Consider the following 15,735-nt stretch of genomic DNA (forward strand, 5'->3'; position numbering starts at 1 on the left):
GTCACAGTAAAGCATTTGACTTGTGCAAAGTTTTGTTCCCAGTGAAATGCATTGATTGCATTATTAAAGGGAGCTAATAACTCACTTCATTGCACTCCACATGTAATAACAGTCCTAAAACGAACAAATCTTTTAATGCAAACTGCTTAAAATCAGACCTACAATTTGTGTGAATTTTAAAATCCTATCTTAAGAAATTATTCATTTAAATTTTATTAAATTTTTATGAGAAACTTGACATGAATTAATGACACTATAGCCAACTCTTCTTTTGTTCTACGTAACATACAGACATTGTTACTGTACAATGTTCATCAGTATTTTGCTACTTCCACATCCAACTTTTCTTCCTCTGTGCCCATTTTTCTGATGCAAAAGAAACCAGCTACCATACGTCTAACAGCGTCATGATTCCAGTTTGCAGCTCAGTGTAGCCTGTATAATGTCTGATATATTGGCGCCGTGGCTTAGTTGGTTAAAGCGCCTGTCTAGTAAACAGGAGATCCTGGGTTCGAATCCCAGCGGTGCCTTTTAAGAATAAGTGATCCTGTAATTATTAATGTCAAAACAATTAATTTATAAACAGATTACACGCGAATATCCTCGATAAAAAAACAATCAAATGTCATTAAAGTCTCATCCACTTAGATTAGCTCATTGCTGATTTCTATTAGAAATAAGATATATGTTTTTATATATTTTATGCGGTTGAAAGAAAGATTGAAAAGATCCAAGAAATGTGGTTTCATGTAGTACAAAATTATTTGAAAAAAATCTGCGCATAAAATTTTAAAAGGTTAAAAATTAATAGATAGAGATGCAAACAAAAACAAAGATCCAGATGTAATATAATTTTTGCATCTCCGTTAACTGAGCCTGGAGCTACAGCGATAAGACTTCACCTTTTATCTGTTCGGGACAAAACGGAAGACGCCCAGGTTTTAGCTTCACGAAACTTGTACAAGTGTCCTCCAGTAGGTGGGGCTATTACCTGAAATTGGACACCTTTCTAGAAGCATCATTTGAGAGAAACCTAGCAAAAATTGTCCTGATGGAGACATGTTCATTTTAATAAGACCGATACATAGCTGTCTTTAAATAGTAAAATGTTAGCCTGACTTTATTGATAGTTGTTGTTTTGTTTTATTTTATACCGAAACAATCGATCCATTGTAATGAAGTAAAACAGTTATGACACTAGCTTGACAGCAGCAGGGATGGGCTTTCTGGCCCTGTTCTGGTATCCCAACCATTTGGCTCAGCTAACCAACAATATCTAGTTCGTCCTGGTCACAAACATATCTTTTGTGTAGCGATTATAATTTGGCTCTCTTGTGGTACGGTTCTATTAGTAAATGTACAAATACGCACATGTAAAACATATATACTTTTCCAGAAAAGTAAAACTAAACTGCATGTACAAATTAGTTTCAATTGCATTAGATTCATTCCCTCTCCGCACAGAATGAACTAATCTGCTCTATTAAGTGTACCCGCTCTGCTTTTGCTTGCACATCGATTACTTTATTACGACATTTACTTGTCTCTACTTTTATTTGCAATTTTTCCGCTTATAAACCTTTCACAACAGATATATTCTGTCGTTCATTTAAACGAGCTGGCAAACAGCAGTGACTCAGTTACGAACAATACCGTAACGCTTACGCATGCGCTGTTTCGTTTAGCATTTAGCCGTTTGTCGTCCAGACCCAAGCTCTCGATTTACCAACACAATTTTCCAGAGTTTCGGTCTACTGTGGAATAGAAACATTTTCCACACCAGAGATTAGGTGTTCAAGGTGAAAGGATAGAACACAACAAACACTTTGGTGTTTTCTGCTGGGAAACCATTTCACGACTGCCAATGCACCCGAACCTTAGGATACAGTCGTGTCGCTAGCTTAACACAGCTAGCTCGGCGATATTGCCTGTGTCGTTAATGGGTTCACAGTACGAGGCTACCCTATTAGAGAAAGTAATCGGTGTTTAGTCAATAACATGGACACTGCTGAAGAAGGTGAGACTCTTGTTGCTTTCGATTCGGTGGTTAACAGCAATCGGCTTCGGAAATTCATCTTTTATAGACAAACCTGCTGCTCCCGAGCAGCTCTCCTAATGGCAGATGATTAGCAGCGGCTGTCAGTGAAATGTGAGGTAGAGGTAGATTCGAGAAGGCATGAGATCTATACCAAATGTTATTTTTGTGTAACAAAGCTCTGCGTGACAGTAGATTTGGCTGAAATGTATTTGATGTTGAGAACTGGGGGGGGGATCCAACAGAAATTACGGATGATGTCATCACTTTACTGTTATTTGTCCTTAAACTTAGCTTTGCATAGTAGTCAATTACACTGCCTAGATCTACATTTTAATCCAGTTAATAAATAAATCAATTAATAATGCAATACTTACTTGAATTCTACTCGGGAAAATGTACTTACTGTTCCAGGACGTGTTTTTTTTTTTTATTCCTGTTGTAAGTTAGCATCGTCCTCAGAGCATGATAATGTCGATATCAACGTATTTGCAATAAGGTTTAGTTGCTGTTAATTAAATCTGTGGAAAAACACATTAGAAAATAGGAGAGGGATTTAGAAGAAAATACATTTTAAAAAGGAAACGTGTAGAAAAAAAGAGAAGAGTAACTAAATTGAAACGATGATAAATAAGTAATAGAAGCAACTGAAGAAATTAATTTAAAAACACAAGGAAAGAATTAATGCTTTTAATGTTTGGCAATAAAGAGTAATACAGATGTAGCGGGTTTATAGGAGCTGGTTTTCCGTTGCACATTGGCTTATCTGCAAGAGTTGCCAGCCTGTAGTGTCTAACAAATATTCTGCTAGGAGTTTCCCAACTGTAGGAAACTAAAAACATAACCTTAATAAATGCTGTGTATATTGTTTCTTTAGTTTATACACCATAAGTTATTTTTTTAGCCATATAAAATTTCCTGGCACTTTTTGTGGCATCTGATTCTGATTAATCAGATTTTAAAGCCACAGGATCGGAATGAGGGAAATGTATATGTCAACCTTTCATTGTATTGTAGTGCAGATTACCCACCTTTACTTTCTCCCTGAATCCAGTTGAATCTTTATGTAATAACTTGTCTGTGCATATCTTAAATCTATAATCGAAAACATTGTTTTTATTTAAAAGTTAAGCAACATTTTATATTGAGATCTAGTAATTGTTTTAATTTCTAGCAATATCAATTGGTCTTATGTTCTGTGTTTTTTTTTTTGTTTTTGTTTTTGTTTTTTTTCCCCAGCGGATATTTGCCGTGTGTGTCGCTCTGAGGGGACCCCAGACAAACCCCTGTACCATCCATGTGTGTGCACCGGCAGCATCAAATTCATCCACCAGGAATGGTATGTGTCACACTGAGTCCTCTGGTCCGATATCTATTTTTTATTTTTATTTTTTCAAAATTTTTACAAGTGTCTAAGTTAACAGTTGACCTAGATACCTTTTAATAGAGACGTGCTTTGGTTAATCTTTTGCATTATTCAAATATTGAATCCCTTAATGCCTGATTGTGTTGGATGAACATTTTATATTCTTGAATAATGAAGCAGGTGTCTTCAATAGGCCTTTTAATCTGATCTGCGCAACTTTTTTCAATTATAATATAACAAAGTAATGTTAAGTTAATCCATAAATTTATGAACTAATCAAGCTGAGAGTGTTTCCAACATACCAATACACCTAATATTAAAGGCAGTTTTCTGTTTATAGATGTCCTCATCTATAAACAGGACAGGATAAGTACTGACAGTACTTATCCTGTTAGTATAAGTACTGTACATATTTCAGGGATGACTGGGCATTTCTTTTGTATTTATTTCTTTTTCTTCTAACATCTGCAGTTTGGTCCAGTGGCTGAAACACAGCAGGAAGGAGTACTGTGAATTATGCAAGCACAGATTTGCTTTCACACCAAGTAAGTCCATCCATTAAAATGTTAGTTCTCAGCATGTTTACTGGTTGAGTATAGCACTATACAGCATTAGGCCCTATTATTTGTGATATTTCTTTAGCTTGATTCATGCATTCAAACAGTATGAATTTGCATTATAAACGGAATGTTTTACTCTTGTCAAGAAATCTAACTTTCTTCTTCTGCACACTTCAGTCTACTCCCCAGATATGCCCTCACGTCTGCCCATCCAGGACATCTGTGCTGGTCTGCTGACCAGTGTGGGTACAGCCATCCGCTACTGGTTCCATTACACGCTGGTTGCCTTCGCATGGCTTGGAGTGGTTCCTCTCACTGCATGTAAGTGGTATTCTGTCATAACTTGCCTTGGTAGACAAATTGACAAGAAAGGGGAAGTAAAATATATATATTTTTTCCCTTAAAGTGATTCAGATTTTTACCCAAAACACATGAACCAATTAATTAAAGTTTGGAGTGTGAGCGTTAGTAAATTAGTAGGTGTCGGAGGTGAACCCAGGGCAGTAAGAACCAACAGAGGCACGCACAGGAATCATCACAGTCCAAAACAGGGATTACCTCACAACCACTGTACCACACCTGTTGTGTAATCAAATCAACAGGAGACTCCCATTGGAAAAGCTTCACCAGGATTAATGGACTTGTGCTGATAAGTTATTTAACCTTTAACTGGTGCAGCTTTTAGCTTCTCGCGCCTTTAGAAACAAGAGAGAAGTCACTCTGTGTCTTATTAGTTAGGAAAAAATAAGCATAAAGCAACAGAATGCCTGAATCAATTCAAAACGGTGTTAAGAAAAATCTCACTTGTCTAATGCTTTGGTCTCTTTATTTCCAGGTCGCATCTATAAGTGTCTTTTTACCGGCTCCGTGAGCTCTCTTTTGACACTGCCGTTGGACATGCTCTCTACGTAAGAAGAGATCATTTCCTATAAACGGATGATTCCCCGTTTTGAATTTTGAACAGCTTAGCTGCTGTTGTTTGCTTTAATATACTTCTGTTAATATATTTCTGTCGTGTTACTGCAGAGACAACCTCCTCGCAGACTGCCTTCAGGGTTGTTTTGTTGTCACCTGCACTCTGTGTGCATTCATCAGTCTGGTGTGGCTCAGAGAGCAAATTGTCCACGGTGGCGCCCCCCAGTGGTTGGAACAGCACCAACCTCCGCCCCCTAACCTTGCTGGACAAGCCAATGAGGTACACAGCTGCATGTATATAAAAAAAAAGTGGACATTAGAAACTTATAGACTAATATAACAATTGTATGTTTGTTGGCTACTTAAATAGTACAAAGTGCAGGTTACAATTTATGTTTTCACTAACTGCAAATACAGGCTAATCATTCCAGACAACATCCAGCATAATTACTGAAAACTATATATATTATCATTTCTCATTCTTCAGTTAGTCAGATATGGAATCATTCAATAACCTTGGATTTAATAGTCCTGTTGGTGTAATGTTTCACCCTTAGGGTCAAGCTCAAGGTCAGGGAGCAGCCGATGAGCCCCCTGGGGCCCCGCCAGACCACGCTGATCCTCCGGCTCAAAATGAGGCCGAGCCTGAACCCCCTGACGGCCCTCCGGACCAGGCTGATGACCCGGAGCTGGAAGAAGAGGGTGCACCTGCTGAAGATGGAGAGGCCAATAATGGAGCCCAAGGTTTCTGTATAATTTATCATATTAATGCTTCAAGTAAAACAGAAAAACAAGTTTTGTTTAATTTTGACGTTCAAACTAGAGCAATTGTGACTTTTACTTATTACCAAGTTGTTAGTTTTGATAAGTTGCACCCAAAAATAAAAATAAGTCTCACCATGCAGCATGGAAAAGTTCATATTATTATTCTGTAAAACAGCAAAAGCTTTCATTGAAGCAGTAGATTTTGCGATCCAAAATCTATTTATTTTCAAAGACTAAGCAAAATATTTGTATTTGCTCTGTCACAGCGGCTACAAATGCAGAATATTTCCCCAGTAATAAATATGTATTGTTTTTTTTTAACATTATGTTAAAACACACAGTTTGGAGTTGAATTTTTCACAGAACAATTTATTATTATACATTTGTCAATTCTGAAGAGAAATTTATTTCCACCTTTACGTCTTAGTTCCTTTGCAGATATTTTCCAGCAAAAATGGTGACAAAATAATAATATTTGCTACATTTGAGTGTTTTACAATTGTTTTGCTTTAGATGACATGAATTGGAATGCCTTGGAGTGGGACAGAGCAGCAGAGGAACTCACATGGGAAAGGGTAACGGCATAAAATCAGTAATCCTTTTACGTCTGAAACGCCAACCTGCACCACATTGACTTGTAACTGTCGTTTCGCATTTAGATGCTCGGTCTGGATGGTTCCCTTGTATTTCTGGTAATTCATATTTACACTACATTTCTATGTGATCTGTTTATTATCTTATTAATAATTACCTATGAGGTCCAACAAAAGCTTTTCCTCTTGACACGACTTGTCTTTGTTTAATAGGAGCATGTGTTTTGGGTGGTGTCTCTCAACACACTCTTTATTCTGGTGTTTGGTGAGTCGACTGAGACAAAGATTATAAACTGCACTTAACCGTAATACTCTTGTTGTTTTTTTTTTTTACAAAAGATTTACCATACCCTTTTGCTCTTTTCTTATTAGCATTTTGTCCCTACCACATTGGACACTTCTCTGTCGTTGGCCTCGGCTTCGAGGAATACGTAAGACTCCACCTTTACTTTATCCCACTATGAGACACAGTTATGAATGCTGTAGGATTTAATCTTTTGTTGTTGGTAACGTTATACTTTAGGTCCAAGCATCTCACTTTGAGGGCCTAATCACGACGATTGTGGGTTACATACTGCTGGCCATGACTCTCATCCTGTGCCATGTATCCTTTGTTCTAAGATCAATACCTCATGTAAAATGTTTAATATTCAAAATCAATTCTAATAGATGAATTTAGGCCACCTTCTTGTGAAAATATCAAGCGAAAGATATCCTTAATGGATATTCTAGGGACTTGCTGCTTTGGTCAGGTTCCAACGTTCCCGGCGTCTCCTGGGAGTCTGCTACATTGTTGTCAAGGTAACCTCTCCGAAAGCCTTTCTGCTTTGTTTTTTATACTTGTATATGGAAACATGGACTCCTTTTCTGTGTTTCTACAGCAATGCAGGCCTGAATATTTTTTTGTTAATATAAACAAAGGGTGAATACAGCAAAACAGTATTTATTGTGCAGTTTTGTTGTATTAGAATAAACAAAGACTTTATAGGTGTCAAATTCTTAAAATATTGGACATTCTTCTATAGCTGTGGTTGGCTGCAGCTTAAAGTACAACACAATAGAAATGACAAAGCATTCTACAGTTCATATCCATAATGACAGAAGCTTCTGCTCTTTACATTGTTTTATTCATATTATCCCCCCACCCGTTGGCTTCTGTATGGCGCATTCTGATGGTTATTAAAACACAGTGTTCACATACGCTGCATACTTTTATCAGACCAGCTTTGTGGTCACCTCGTGATATTTGCATGCTTGGTGTTCTTGTGTTGACTTTGTGCACTTTCCCATACACATGTACTGTGTGATATGACATCATATAATTGAAACCACTGTGAACTTTTCCACTTCCTAAAGCTACAGTAGTTCTTCTGAATCAAACACGATGATTCAGGTTTATGTGTTTTTTTGGGTTTTTTTTTTTTGATGGTACAGTCATTTTTTTTTAATTCAGAAAGGATTGGATGCCATCTTTGGATAACTTGCCATTATAAACTGAATTAACTCTGCAGCCATGCGTTATAACCGGTATTGGAATGAAATGAATGTGTATATCATTGAATGAATTAAAATGGCTGAAATAAACATGCTCTGTCAAAGGTTTCTTTGCTGGTTGTCGTGGAGATTGGAGTTTTCCCGTTGATCTGTGGCTGGTGGCTCGACATCTGCTCTTTGGTAAGACTCTTGATTTGATTCTGTTCCTGATGTCTTGCACTTTGTTTTATGCTTAGAGGTGTTTGGCAGTTCGCTTTAGAGGCCAAATTTGGATTGTAAAAAGCAAAGGTTTCTGTATTCTGATAGTTTTACAAACCTTAAAATGACTACTTGCAGTAGCTTGTGGATCAGACGGAAGAAATTCAAATTGTCTGACTTAATGCATTGAAAGGCTGTGATTTATTAGACCCCAAATGTTGTTAGTTCTTTTTGTTTTTTTGTTTTAATGTTCCCGTCTTTGTCTGCAGGAAATGTTTGACGCCTCATTGAAAGACAGAGAAATGAGTTTCAAGTCGGCACCTGGCACCACCATGTTCCTGCACTGGCTTGTGGGTATGGTGTACGTGTTCTACTTTGCGTCTTTCATTCTACTTCTAAGAGAGGTGAGGCCTGGTCTGTTTTTGTGTATGTCAGCTTATAGTCCTTTCACATTAAATTGATGCTAACGTAAAATCCATCTCCGTCAGGTCCTGAGGCCCGGAGTGCTCTGGTTTTTAAGAAACCTCAATGACCCGGACTTCAACCCAGTTCAGGAAATGATTCATTTACCCATCTACAGACACCTGCGGAGGTTCATCCTGTCTGTGGTGGTCTTTGGCTCAATTGTGTTGCTGATGCTGTGGCTGCCAATCAGACTCATAAAAGTGTTGATGCCAACTTTCCTCCCGTACAACGTGATGCTCTACAGGTAACTGGCGAGCAAAGCAACATTTTAGATCACATTTTACAGAAATGCAACGTGTTCTTTCTGCATCTAAAGTGGTTTGACAAACCACTTCCTTTGTCAGGCAGAAACGCACAACTTCTTCTCTTAAGTTTGTGAACAAAAAAAAAAAAGGAAATGTTGAGAGTATAGTCAACAAGGGGCTGGACAAAAACATTATCTGCTGTGACTTGTTTGAATGTGTCTGTGTGCTTTAGAAATGAATAAATGTCCATATTATGGTAGATTAGTTGGTTGGAGAACACCATCAAGATATTCTCTGATTATTTTACATCTTGCCTTTCAGTGACGCCCCTGTCAGTGAGCTGTCTCTGGAGCTCTTATTACTTCAGGTTGTCCTCCCGGCCCTGTTGGAGCAAGGACACACTCGCCAGTGGCTGAAAGGTCTGGTCAGAGCCTGGACAGTCAGTGCTGGCTATTTACTGTAAGTCCTGAACAGCATTCATGCTTAAAATGTTGATAGTTTGAGTGCTCATCAGAAATGTTAATCAACATGTACAGTGCTTTCCAACGGTGTTTTCTACCACCTTTCATTTTTTTTCTCATGTTGTCACCTTGGGATTTTAGGTGACAAACTAGTGCAAAGTTCTGAAGTTGAGAGAAAATTATACACGGTTTTGAAAAGGTTTGCTGATATTAATCTGAAATGTGTTGCATGAATTTTTTTTTTTTTTGTCAACCCTATTACTCTGATGCCCGAAAATAAAACCCAATTTTAACAAACCGTCATCTGATTAAAGAAGTGAATTGATCAGTGTACAATTTAACCCTACGCCTTATAAATACAGCTGTTCTGTGAAGGTTTTGGTTTTGCTAAACTACGTTGGTGGGTAAACAAAATCATAAAGATGTGGATATGTTTGAAGCAAAATTAGGTGGTGATTTAAACATCTGGTCGAGATCTGTCCAGTTCATTACCAGAAAATGAAGAAACTCTGGAACAGCTACAGACCAATCAAAACATGGTTATCCACCTGAACTGACAAGCTAGGCCACAAGAGTATCATCAGAGAAGCAGCTGATAGGCAAATGGTAGACCTGGAGGAGCTGTAGAGATTCACAGCTCAGGTTGAAGTATCACAAAGTCATAATAATTCTCATCAATAGTTTGGCAAAAGAGACCAAGATTTACATTTACATGCAAAGTCCAACTTGTGGTTAAACTTTGCACATCACCTTGGATTGCTTGTCTCCATGGGCAACCAAGAGCCCCTTTCACAAAACAATTCAGTTTGTGACCTAGACATCTTTTGGCCCATACCAAGTGTTTTCTGAACGAGGTAGTCACAGTTGGCTGACTTGTGTGAGGGAAAGTCCTTATCAGCTTTTGACACACATTATTTCCTGCCATTAACACACATTAGAGGAATACAAATATACACCAGACCTTACAAAAAATTGAAAACCACATCTGTTTCCCTCCAGTTCACAATTACACACTACTTTTTGTGTTCAAATAAATCTTTTTTTTTTTTTTTACTTCAGGGTATGTCGACATTTAGCAACACGTGGCGTCCTTTTATTCCTGCCACTGATCAGCCTTTCCTTTCTGTCTGCAGAGACCTCCACTCCTACCTCCTCGGTGAGCAGGAGGACAATGATGCCAACCAGCCTGCAAACAACAACAACAATAACAACCCTCCCCACGGGCCTCATAACAACAATAACAACCCGGCCCCAGCTGTTGGGGAAGGACTGCATGCAGCACATCAGGCCATCCTGCAGCAGGGGGGGCCAGTGGGTTTCCAGCCGTACCACCGACCCCTGCGCTTCCCATTCAGAGTGAGACAGTCCTGTGATTTTTTTTTTTTAACATGCTTTACAATGCTCTCCAGCACAGTCAATCCTATTTGAAATGTGTTACCACTCTGAAAAACACAAAACCTTACAAAGTATTTTTGCCTAGTTTATACTGCAAATATCTTAGCACACTTGAAATGTAAAAAAACTCGCATGCAAATAACTTTCAGATAGACATACGAGTTTGTTTCAAATCAATAATTTAATATTGATGAAAAAGTACTAGTTTAATCCACTGAAATGGATTAAACTATATAACATGGGAAAATATCTTGTCATAAGTGAAATAATCTGAACTAGAACTTGTACTTTTTTTTTTTTTTAGAACAAGCTCCTATATCTCCTATAATATTTGCATTAGAAACTAGATATAATACTTGGTAAGATTTTGTGTTTTTGCAGCACACACAAATTAGGGGCAATTTGTACATCCTCAGGATACTATGCCATATCATGCTTTTCTCTTCCTCCGACTTTAAAATGTAAAGAAATCAGATGTTTCTGAAGACTTCTATGCAATTGTTGTAAAGTATGAAAGTTACTTACGTGGCTTGTCCTCTGTCCCCTAGATTGTGCTCCTGATTATTTTCATGTGCATCACTCTCCTATTGGCCAGTCTGGTGTGCTTAACTCTACCAGGTAAGGAGTGATGTCAAACAACTAAACTAACAGATAAATTACTACTTTGTTGAACTCCACCCAAACCTTAATGAAAGCTCTGACTCTTTCATATAGACGCATAATGATAAGTCTTTCCTGAACTATAAGTGAGGAGAGTCTTTTTTTTTTCTCCTCTGTTACCACTACAAATTTGGCTGTGATGTGAATAATTGCTCTGCCGTGTGTGTGTTTCAGTATTTACAGGCCGCTGGCTCATGTCCTTCTGGACTGGAAACTCTAAAATCCATGAGCTGTACACAGCAGCGTGTGGTCTGTACGTCTGCTGGCTCTCGGTTCGTGGAGTCACTGTGTTGTTGGCGTGGATGCCACAGGGACGCATCGTAATCATGCACAAAGTCCAGGAATGGACGCTCATGGTGAGCGGAGGAATCTTAAGCTTTAATAAGCAAACGGGAGCAGTGGGAATTATTGGCTTTTCAAAATGCTGTGATTTTTTTAAGTCCTTAGCTGCTCAAAACACATTATGCATTTCAGCCAGAGGTGATGGTTGGCATTTGAATAAGCTTTCACAAACCCTGTTTATAAGTTAGAAAAGGTAAAAAAATATTGGTTTGCTAAGAAATGAAAACAAACTGATCTGTGTAGTTTAACAATCTGTCTAAATCTGAGGTGTTCTAAGCGTACTTCATCTTGTATGCCTTTTTTTTTTTTAGGTTTGCATTTTCTACAAAAACCAGACTACTTTGATTGCTTTATAGAAAATGAGCATTTAGTTCATTGTTGAGCAGCTAGAATAAAAAAAAAAATCAATATATAATGGTTGTTGTGGTTTACAATTTAAAGAAAAAATTTATTTTGCGTTGACATATTTGGCCCATGTAGCTAAAAATTTGTACATCAGTGCTATAAAATCTGGTGCTGCAAACGTATTTAAAAAGACATTTCTATACACATAATGATAAAATGTTTCTTAGCTGTATTAGAGCAATTATGTATGGAGTCTGAATGAAACTGAACTTCCTTTAAACTTGGAGGAAGGATTATGTATCTAAATCATTTGGAAAATTTGCACAAAATGTCATTAACTTCTTGAAGAAAAGTGAGATTGTTGCTTCTCTATCATTTTTAGTTAGTGATATAATTTTTCTGTCAAAGACCAGTGGGGCTCACCCTTGTCTTTGTTTATAATATTACTGATGTAGATCCTGAAGACCCTGGTTGTGGCTTTGCTGGTTGCTGGAGTCATCCCACTGTTATTGGGGCTGCTGTTTGAACTGGTGATTGTGGCCCCACTTAGAGTACCTCTAGACCAAACACCTCTGTTCTATCCTTGGCAGGTAAGATTATATAAGCATACAAGATTGTCGTCTCCCACAATTTTTCACTTAAACGTGCATTAAGAAGTTCTTATATGCTCTTATATGTCTTGATGTTATTTTCAGGACTGGGCTCTTGGAGTTCTCCATGCCAAAATCATCGCAGCCATCACCCTCATGGGCCCACAGTGGTGGCTTAAGGCTGTAATTGAGCAGGTAGAGTATTAATGGATATGAAATATAAATATGATCCTTTTTAAATTTCCCAGTTTAAAAAAAGGATCTGCTGAGTGAGATGAAATTGCCTGTTCATTTTGTCTTTCTGTAAAGCCCCTGAGATGACTTCTGTTGCTCAATGGAGCTTTGAACCGAATCCTGTTAACTCTCCGCCTCTTCACAGGTTTATGCAAATGGAATTCGTAACATTGATCTCCAGTTCATAATCCGCAAGCTGGCAGCTCCTGTTATCTCAGTCCTGCTGTTGTCCCTGTGTGTGCCGTATGTGATTGCTGCCGGAGTGGTTCCTGCTGTCGGTCAGTATGAGAAATGCTTTTTTATTTTTATCACCTTAGACCACTTTAAATTTATATGAAACTTTCTCTCCTCCACAACATATACAGACTCGCATATGTACATGGAGCCCTGCCCCTCCCATTCACCTCCCCCACAGTGTTTCACTAAATGTCCATGAATAAATTCCGTCTTGCATCCAACTACTTTTTGTGGTCATCCACACGCTTCTAGGCTCATTCTGGTGATCACTTTTAGTCAGGACTAGGAGAAAAGTGAAGACCATATACCTGTATTTTGTTTCCAGGTGTCACCCCTGAAATGGAGATCCTGATGCAGAGGAGAATCTATCCATTCCTCCTGATGGTGGTGTCGCTCATCGGCATCCTGTCTTTCCAGATCAGACAGTTTAAACGACTTTATGAGCACATCAAAAATGACAAGTATGAATGTTTCTGTCGTCCATCTTTTTTTTTTTTTTTTTTAAACAATTCTAAAATCTTTATTTGTGTAATAAATTCTAAGACTCTTATTTTAATTGTGTCTCTATTGAAACATTTAGTATTTTATGTCTTGGTATAAACACAAAATGCATTTTATTCTTCGGCAAATCTAATTAGTTGTAGAAAAAAAAACATCAATTCTGACATGTATTTTCCCCATGCAGGTACCTGGTTGGTCAGAGGCTTGTCAACTACGAACGGAAATCTAGCAGAGCAAACTCTATCCCATCCTCCAACCCCATCGCAGAGTAACATCTTTGTGTCCAATGTGTGCCACGTTTTTGCACCAGTTACCCACTGTAGACCCCCCTCTGCACAGGGTAACTGTAGAGGGTCTAAACATCATGTGTATTGTCATTCATGCCTTGCTTTTTGTGAAGCGCTGCCTCATAAATTGTACATGTGTAAATACTTTGAAAGCAGACTTTGTCTTATGAAAAAGGACAATTGTGGATTAATGCAATGACCATTGTACATCTTAAAACCTGTATTGTATAATTTATTAAATCAAAGTGACAGTTTACATTTTCTGTTGTATGTGTTCTGCAAAATCTGTGTGTGTGTGTGTGATTGTTCAGCAAAGGCATCTGGTAAAATTAGGATGCATAATTTTATCCTAAGCATTAAATTACAAAAATGTAAAACCTTATTGAGTTGAAATTATTAACCAAAAGTTCAAGCTCATTTCTTAAGAATAGTTGTAATCACAATTTCTGCAATTTTTCACTGTTATTTGGTCATTGTCAGGTCAAATACTCAAAATCTTAATTTAGTTTATACAATTAGATTAGGTTTACAATTGCAATTCATCAGATGCATAAAAATAACTTGCATTCTGTTCCATAAACAGACTACCTTGCAGGTTTTTTAAGGATAATAAAACACATTAAGTAGGGATGGTCAATTAAAAATAACTTAATAGGTCAATATATATATATATTTGCTATTTAGTCTTTTTAATTAAAACAATTATAACCCCCCCCCCCCAAAAAAAAAAATGTTAGCAATCGGAAGCACCTCATCGGTGCGTCAGAAATAGTAGTTGTATATTTTTGCCTTAAAAGTTATGACATCCATAAATCAGTATACAACTGGGGGTGGAGTAATTGTGTCATCTTTTGGAATAAGTGGAGACTGAAGCACAATTCCAAAGTTTTCTGCTAGAACAGCCGGAATTTCTTCATCTTCAAGTTCCCTGGTTGTGGTTTCTAGCCCACCTCCCGTTGCTTCAGATGGGAATGTGGTGCTAATCAGCCTGCGGCCAATGTAAGACACCCTCCCGCCGGGTCTTAACACGGTGCAGAGGGACTTGCAGAAGAAGATGGAGCTGGGAGAGCTCTGGTGATACTGGCACATCTCGGCGAAGTCCTCCAGACGCCGAGGTTCCAGGGTGAACTTGTAGATCTCCGTCCAGTCCCCATCTTCGCCTCTGTTTTCCTCCTTTTGCCACTCCAGAAAGTGCACGTCGTCTATCCTTCTGACACGGTAAACTCTGTGGCCCTGCACCTGAGGACCATAAGTATCCAACGAAAGCGGGACACTAAAACCAGCAGCGCCGAAACCGACGTCACACAGCCACCGTTTCCCTTCGAGGTTGACCATTACGATCAAATGGTCAAACGGGGGCCCGTAGCGACTAGTTATCGAGTTCTTCACCTGACCCGAGAGCACAGTGGTCTGGAAGCCCAACTGGGTCAGCAGCCAGTAGAACAACGAGTTATTCTCAAAGCAAAAGCCACCTCTGCGCTGGTTCACAACCTTGTCGTAGAGGGCCGGAAGGTCCAGCTTGACCTGTCCACCGCTGTGCACCGTCAGGTCTTCAAATGGCACCGACAGCAGGTGACAGGTGTGAACCGAGCGAAGCAGCTCCAGGCTGGGCACACCTGAAGGGCCTTCAAACCCGATCCGCGACAGGTACCGATCCACTTCCATCTTCACGGAAGACATTTCCTTTTCCTTCTATGCTTTCGGTCTCACGACGCTTTACTTTCACTTTTCTTTCCAGAGTGGTTTGGAAACCGAGCGCAGGGGAATTAAGAGCAGAAAGCGAACAGGTCAAACACACCATAAGAATTCCACATGAACGTGTCGATGTACAGGATCAAAGTACATAAAAAGGATGCCCTCGTGGGCCGTGGCATGTAATGCAGAGGCGTAGTTAAGGAAAACAGTGCTGGAGGCTGCTGCCCAGTCCTCAGTAAGGTCCAGAAGTTCATGGCATATAATTTCCATAACTTTTGAAATTTAAAGGTAATTCACAGTTAAACTTTATTCATTTATCAAGAAAAACATCAAATAAATGTTTTCAAAATAT

At 38.6% G+C, this 15,735-nt stretch overlaps 2 protein-coding genes and 1 non-coding gene across 3 annotated transcripts; 2 read left to right on the forward strand and 1 right to left on the reverse strand.

Moving 5' to 3' along the window:
• The first annotated feature begins 456 nt into the window (after nt 1-456).
• On the forward strand, nt 457-530 carry trnat-agu (transfer RNA threonine (anticodon AGU)). Its single transcript has one exon. It is a non-coding gene; the product is annotated as a tRNA-Thr (tRNA).
• A 1,133-nt stretch (nt 531-1,663) lies between these two features.
• Nucleotides 1,664-13,944, forward strand: marchf6 (membrane-associated ring finger (C3HC4) 6). Its single transcript, XM_007547836.2, has 25 exons — nt 1,664-2,017; nt 3,275-3,374; nt 3,873-3,946; nt 4,139-4,282; nt 4,797-4,869; nt 4,988-5,156; nt 5,434-5,620; nt 6,155-6,216; nt 6,301-6,333; nt 6,448-6,499; nt 6,607-6,665; nt 6,758-6,838; nt 6,967-7,035; nt 7,834-7,908; nt 8,196-8,330; nt 8,415-8,635; nt 8,958-9,095; nt 10,231-10,453; nt 11,041-11,110; nt 11,327-11,508; nt 12,295-12,429; nt 12,535-12,624; nt 12,809-12,941; nt 13,226-13,361; nt 13,586-13,944. The coding sequence occupies exons 1-25, from the start codon at nt 1,999-2,001 to the stop codon at nt 13,671-13,673; spliced, it is 2,748 nt and encodes a 915-aa protein (XP_007547898.1). The 5' UTR covers nt 1,664-1,998; the 3' UTR covers nt 13,674-13,944.
• A 508-nt stretch (nt 13,945-14,452) lies between these two features.
• LOC103135221 (arylamine N-acetyltransferase 2-like) lies at nt 14,453-15,659 on the reverse strand. Its single transcript, XM_007547843.2, has one exon. The coding sequence runs from the start codon at nt 15,366-15,368 to the stop codon at nt 14,502-14,504; it is 867 nt and encodes a 288-aa protein (XP_007547905.1). The 5' UTR covers nt 15,369-15,659; the 3' UTR covers nt 14,453-14,501.
• Between the last annotated feature and the right edge of the window lie 76 nt (nt 15,660-15,735).

This window comes from Poecilia formosa, unplaced genomic scaffold, assembly GCF_000485575.1.
Source record: "Poecilia formosa unplaced genomic scaffold, Poecilia_formosa-5.1.2 Scaffold22, whole genome shotgun sequence".
NCBI classification, from domain to species: domain Eukaryota; kingdom Metazoa; phylum Chordata; class Actinopteri; order Cyprinodontiformes; family Poeciliidae; genus Poecilia; species Poecilia formosa.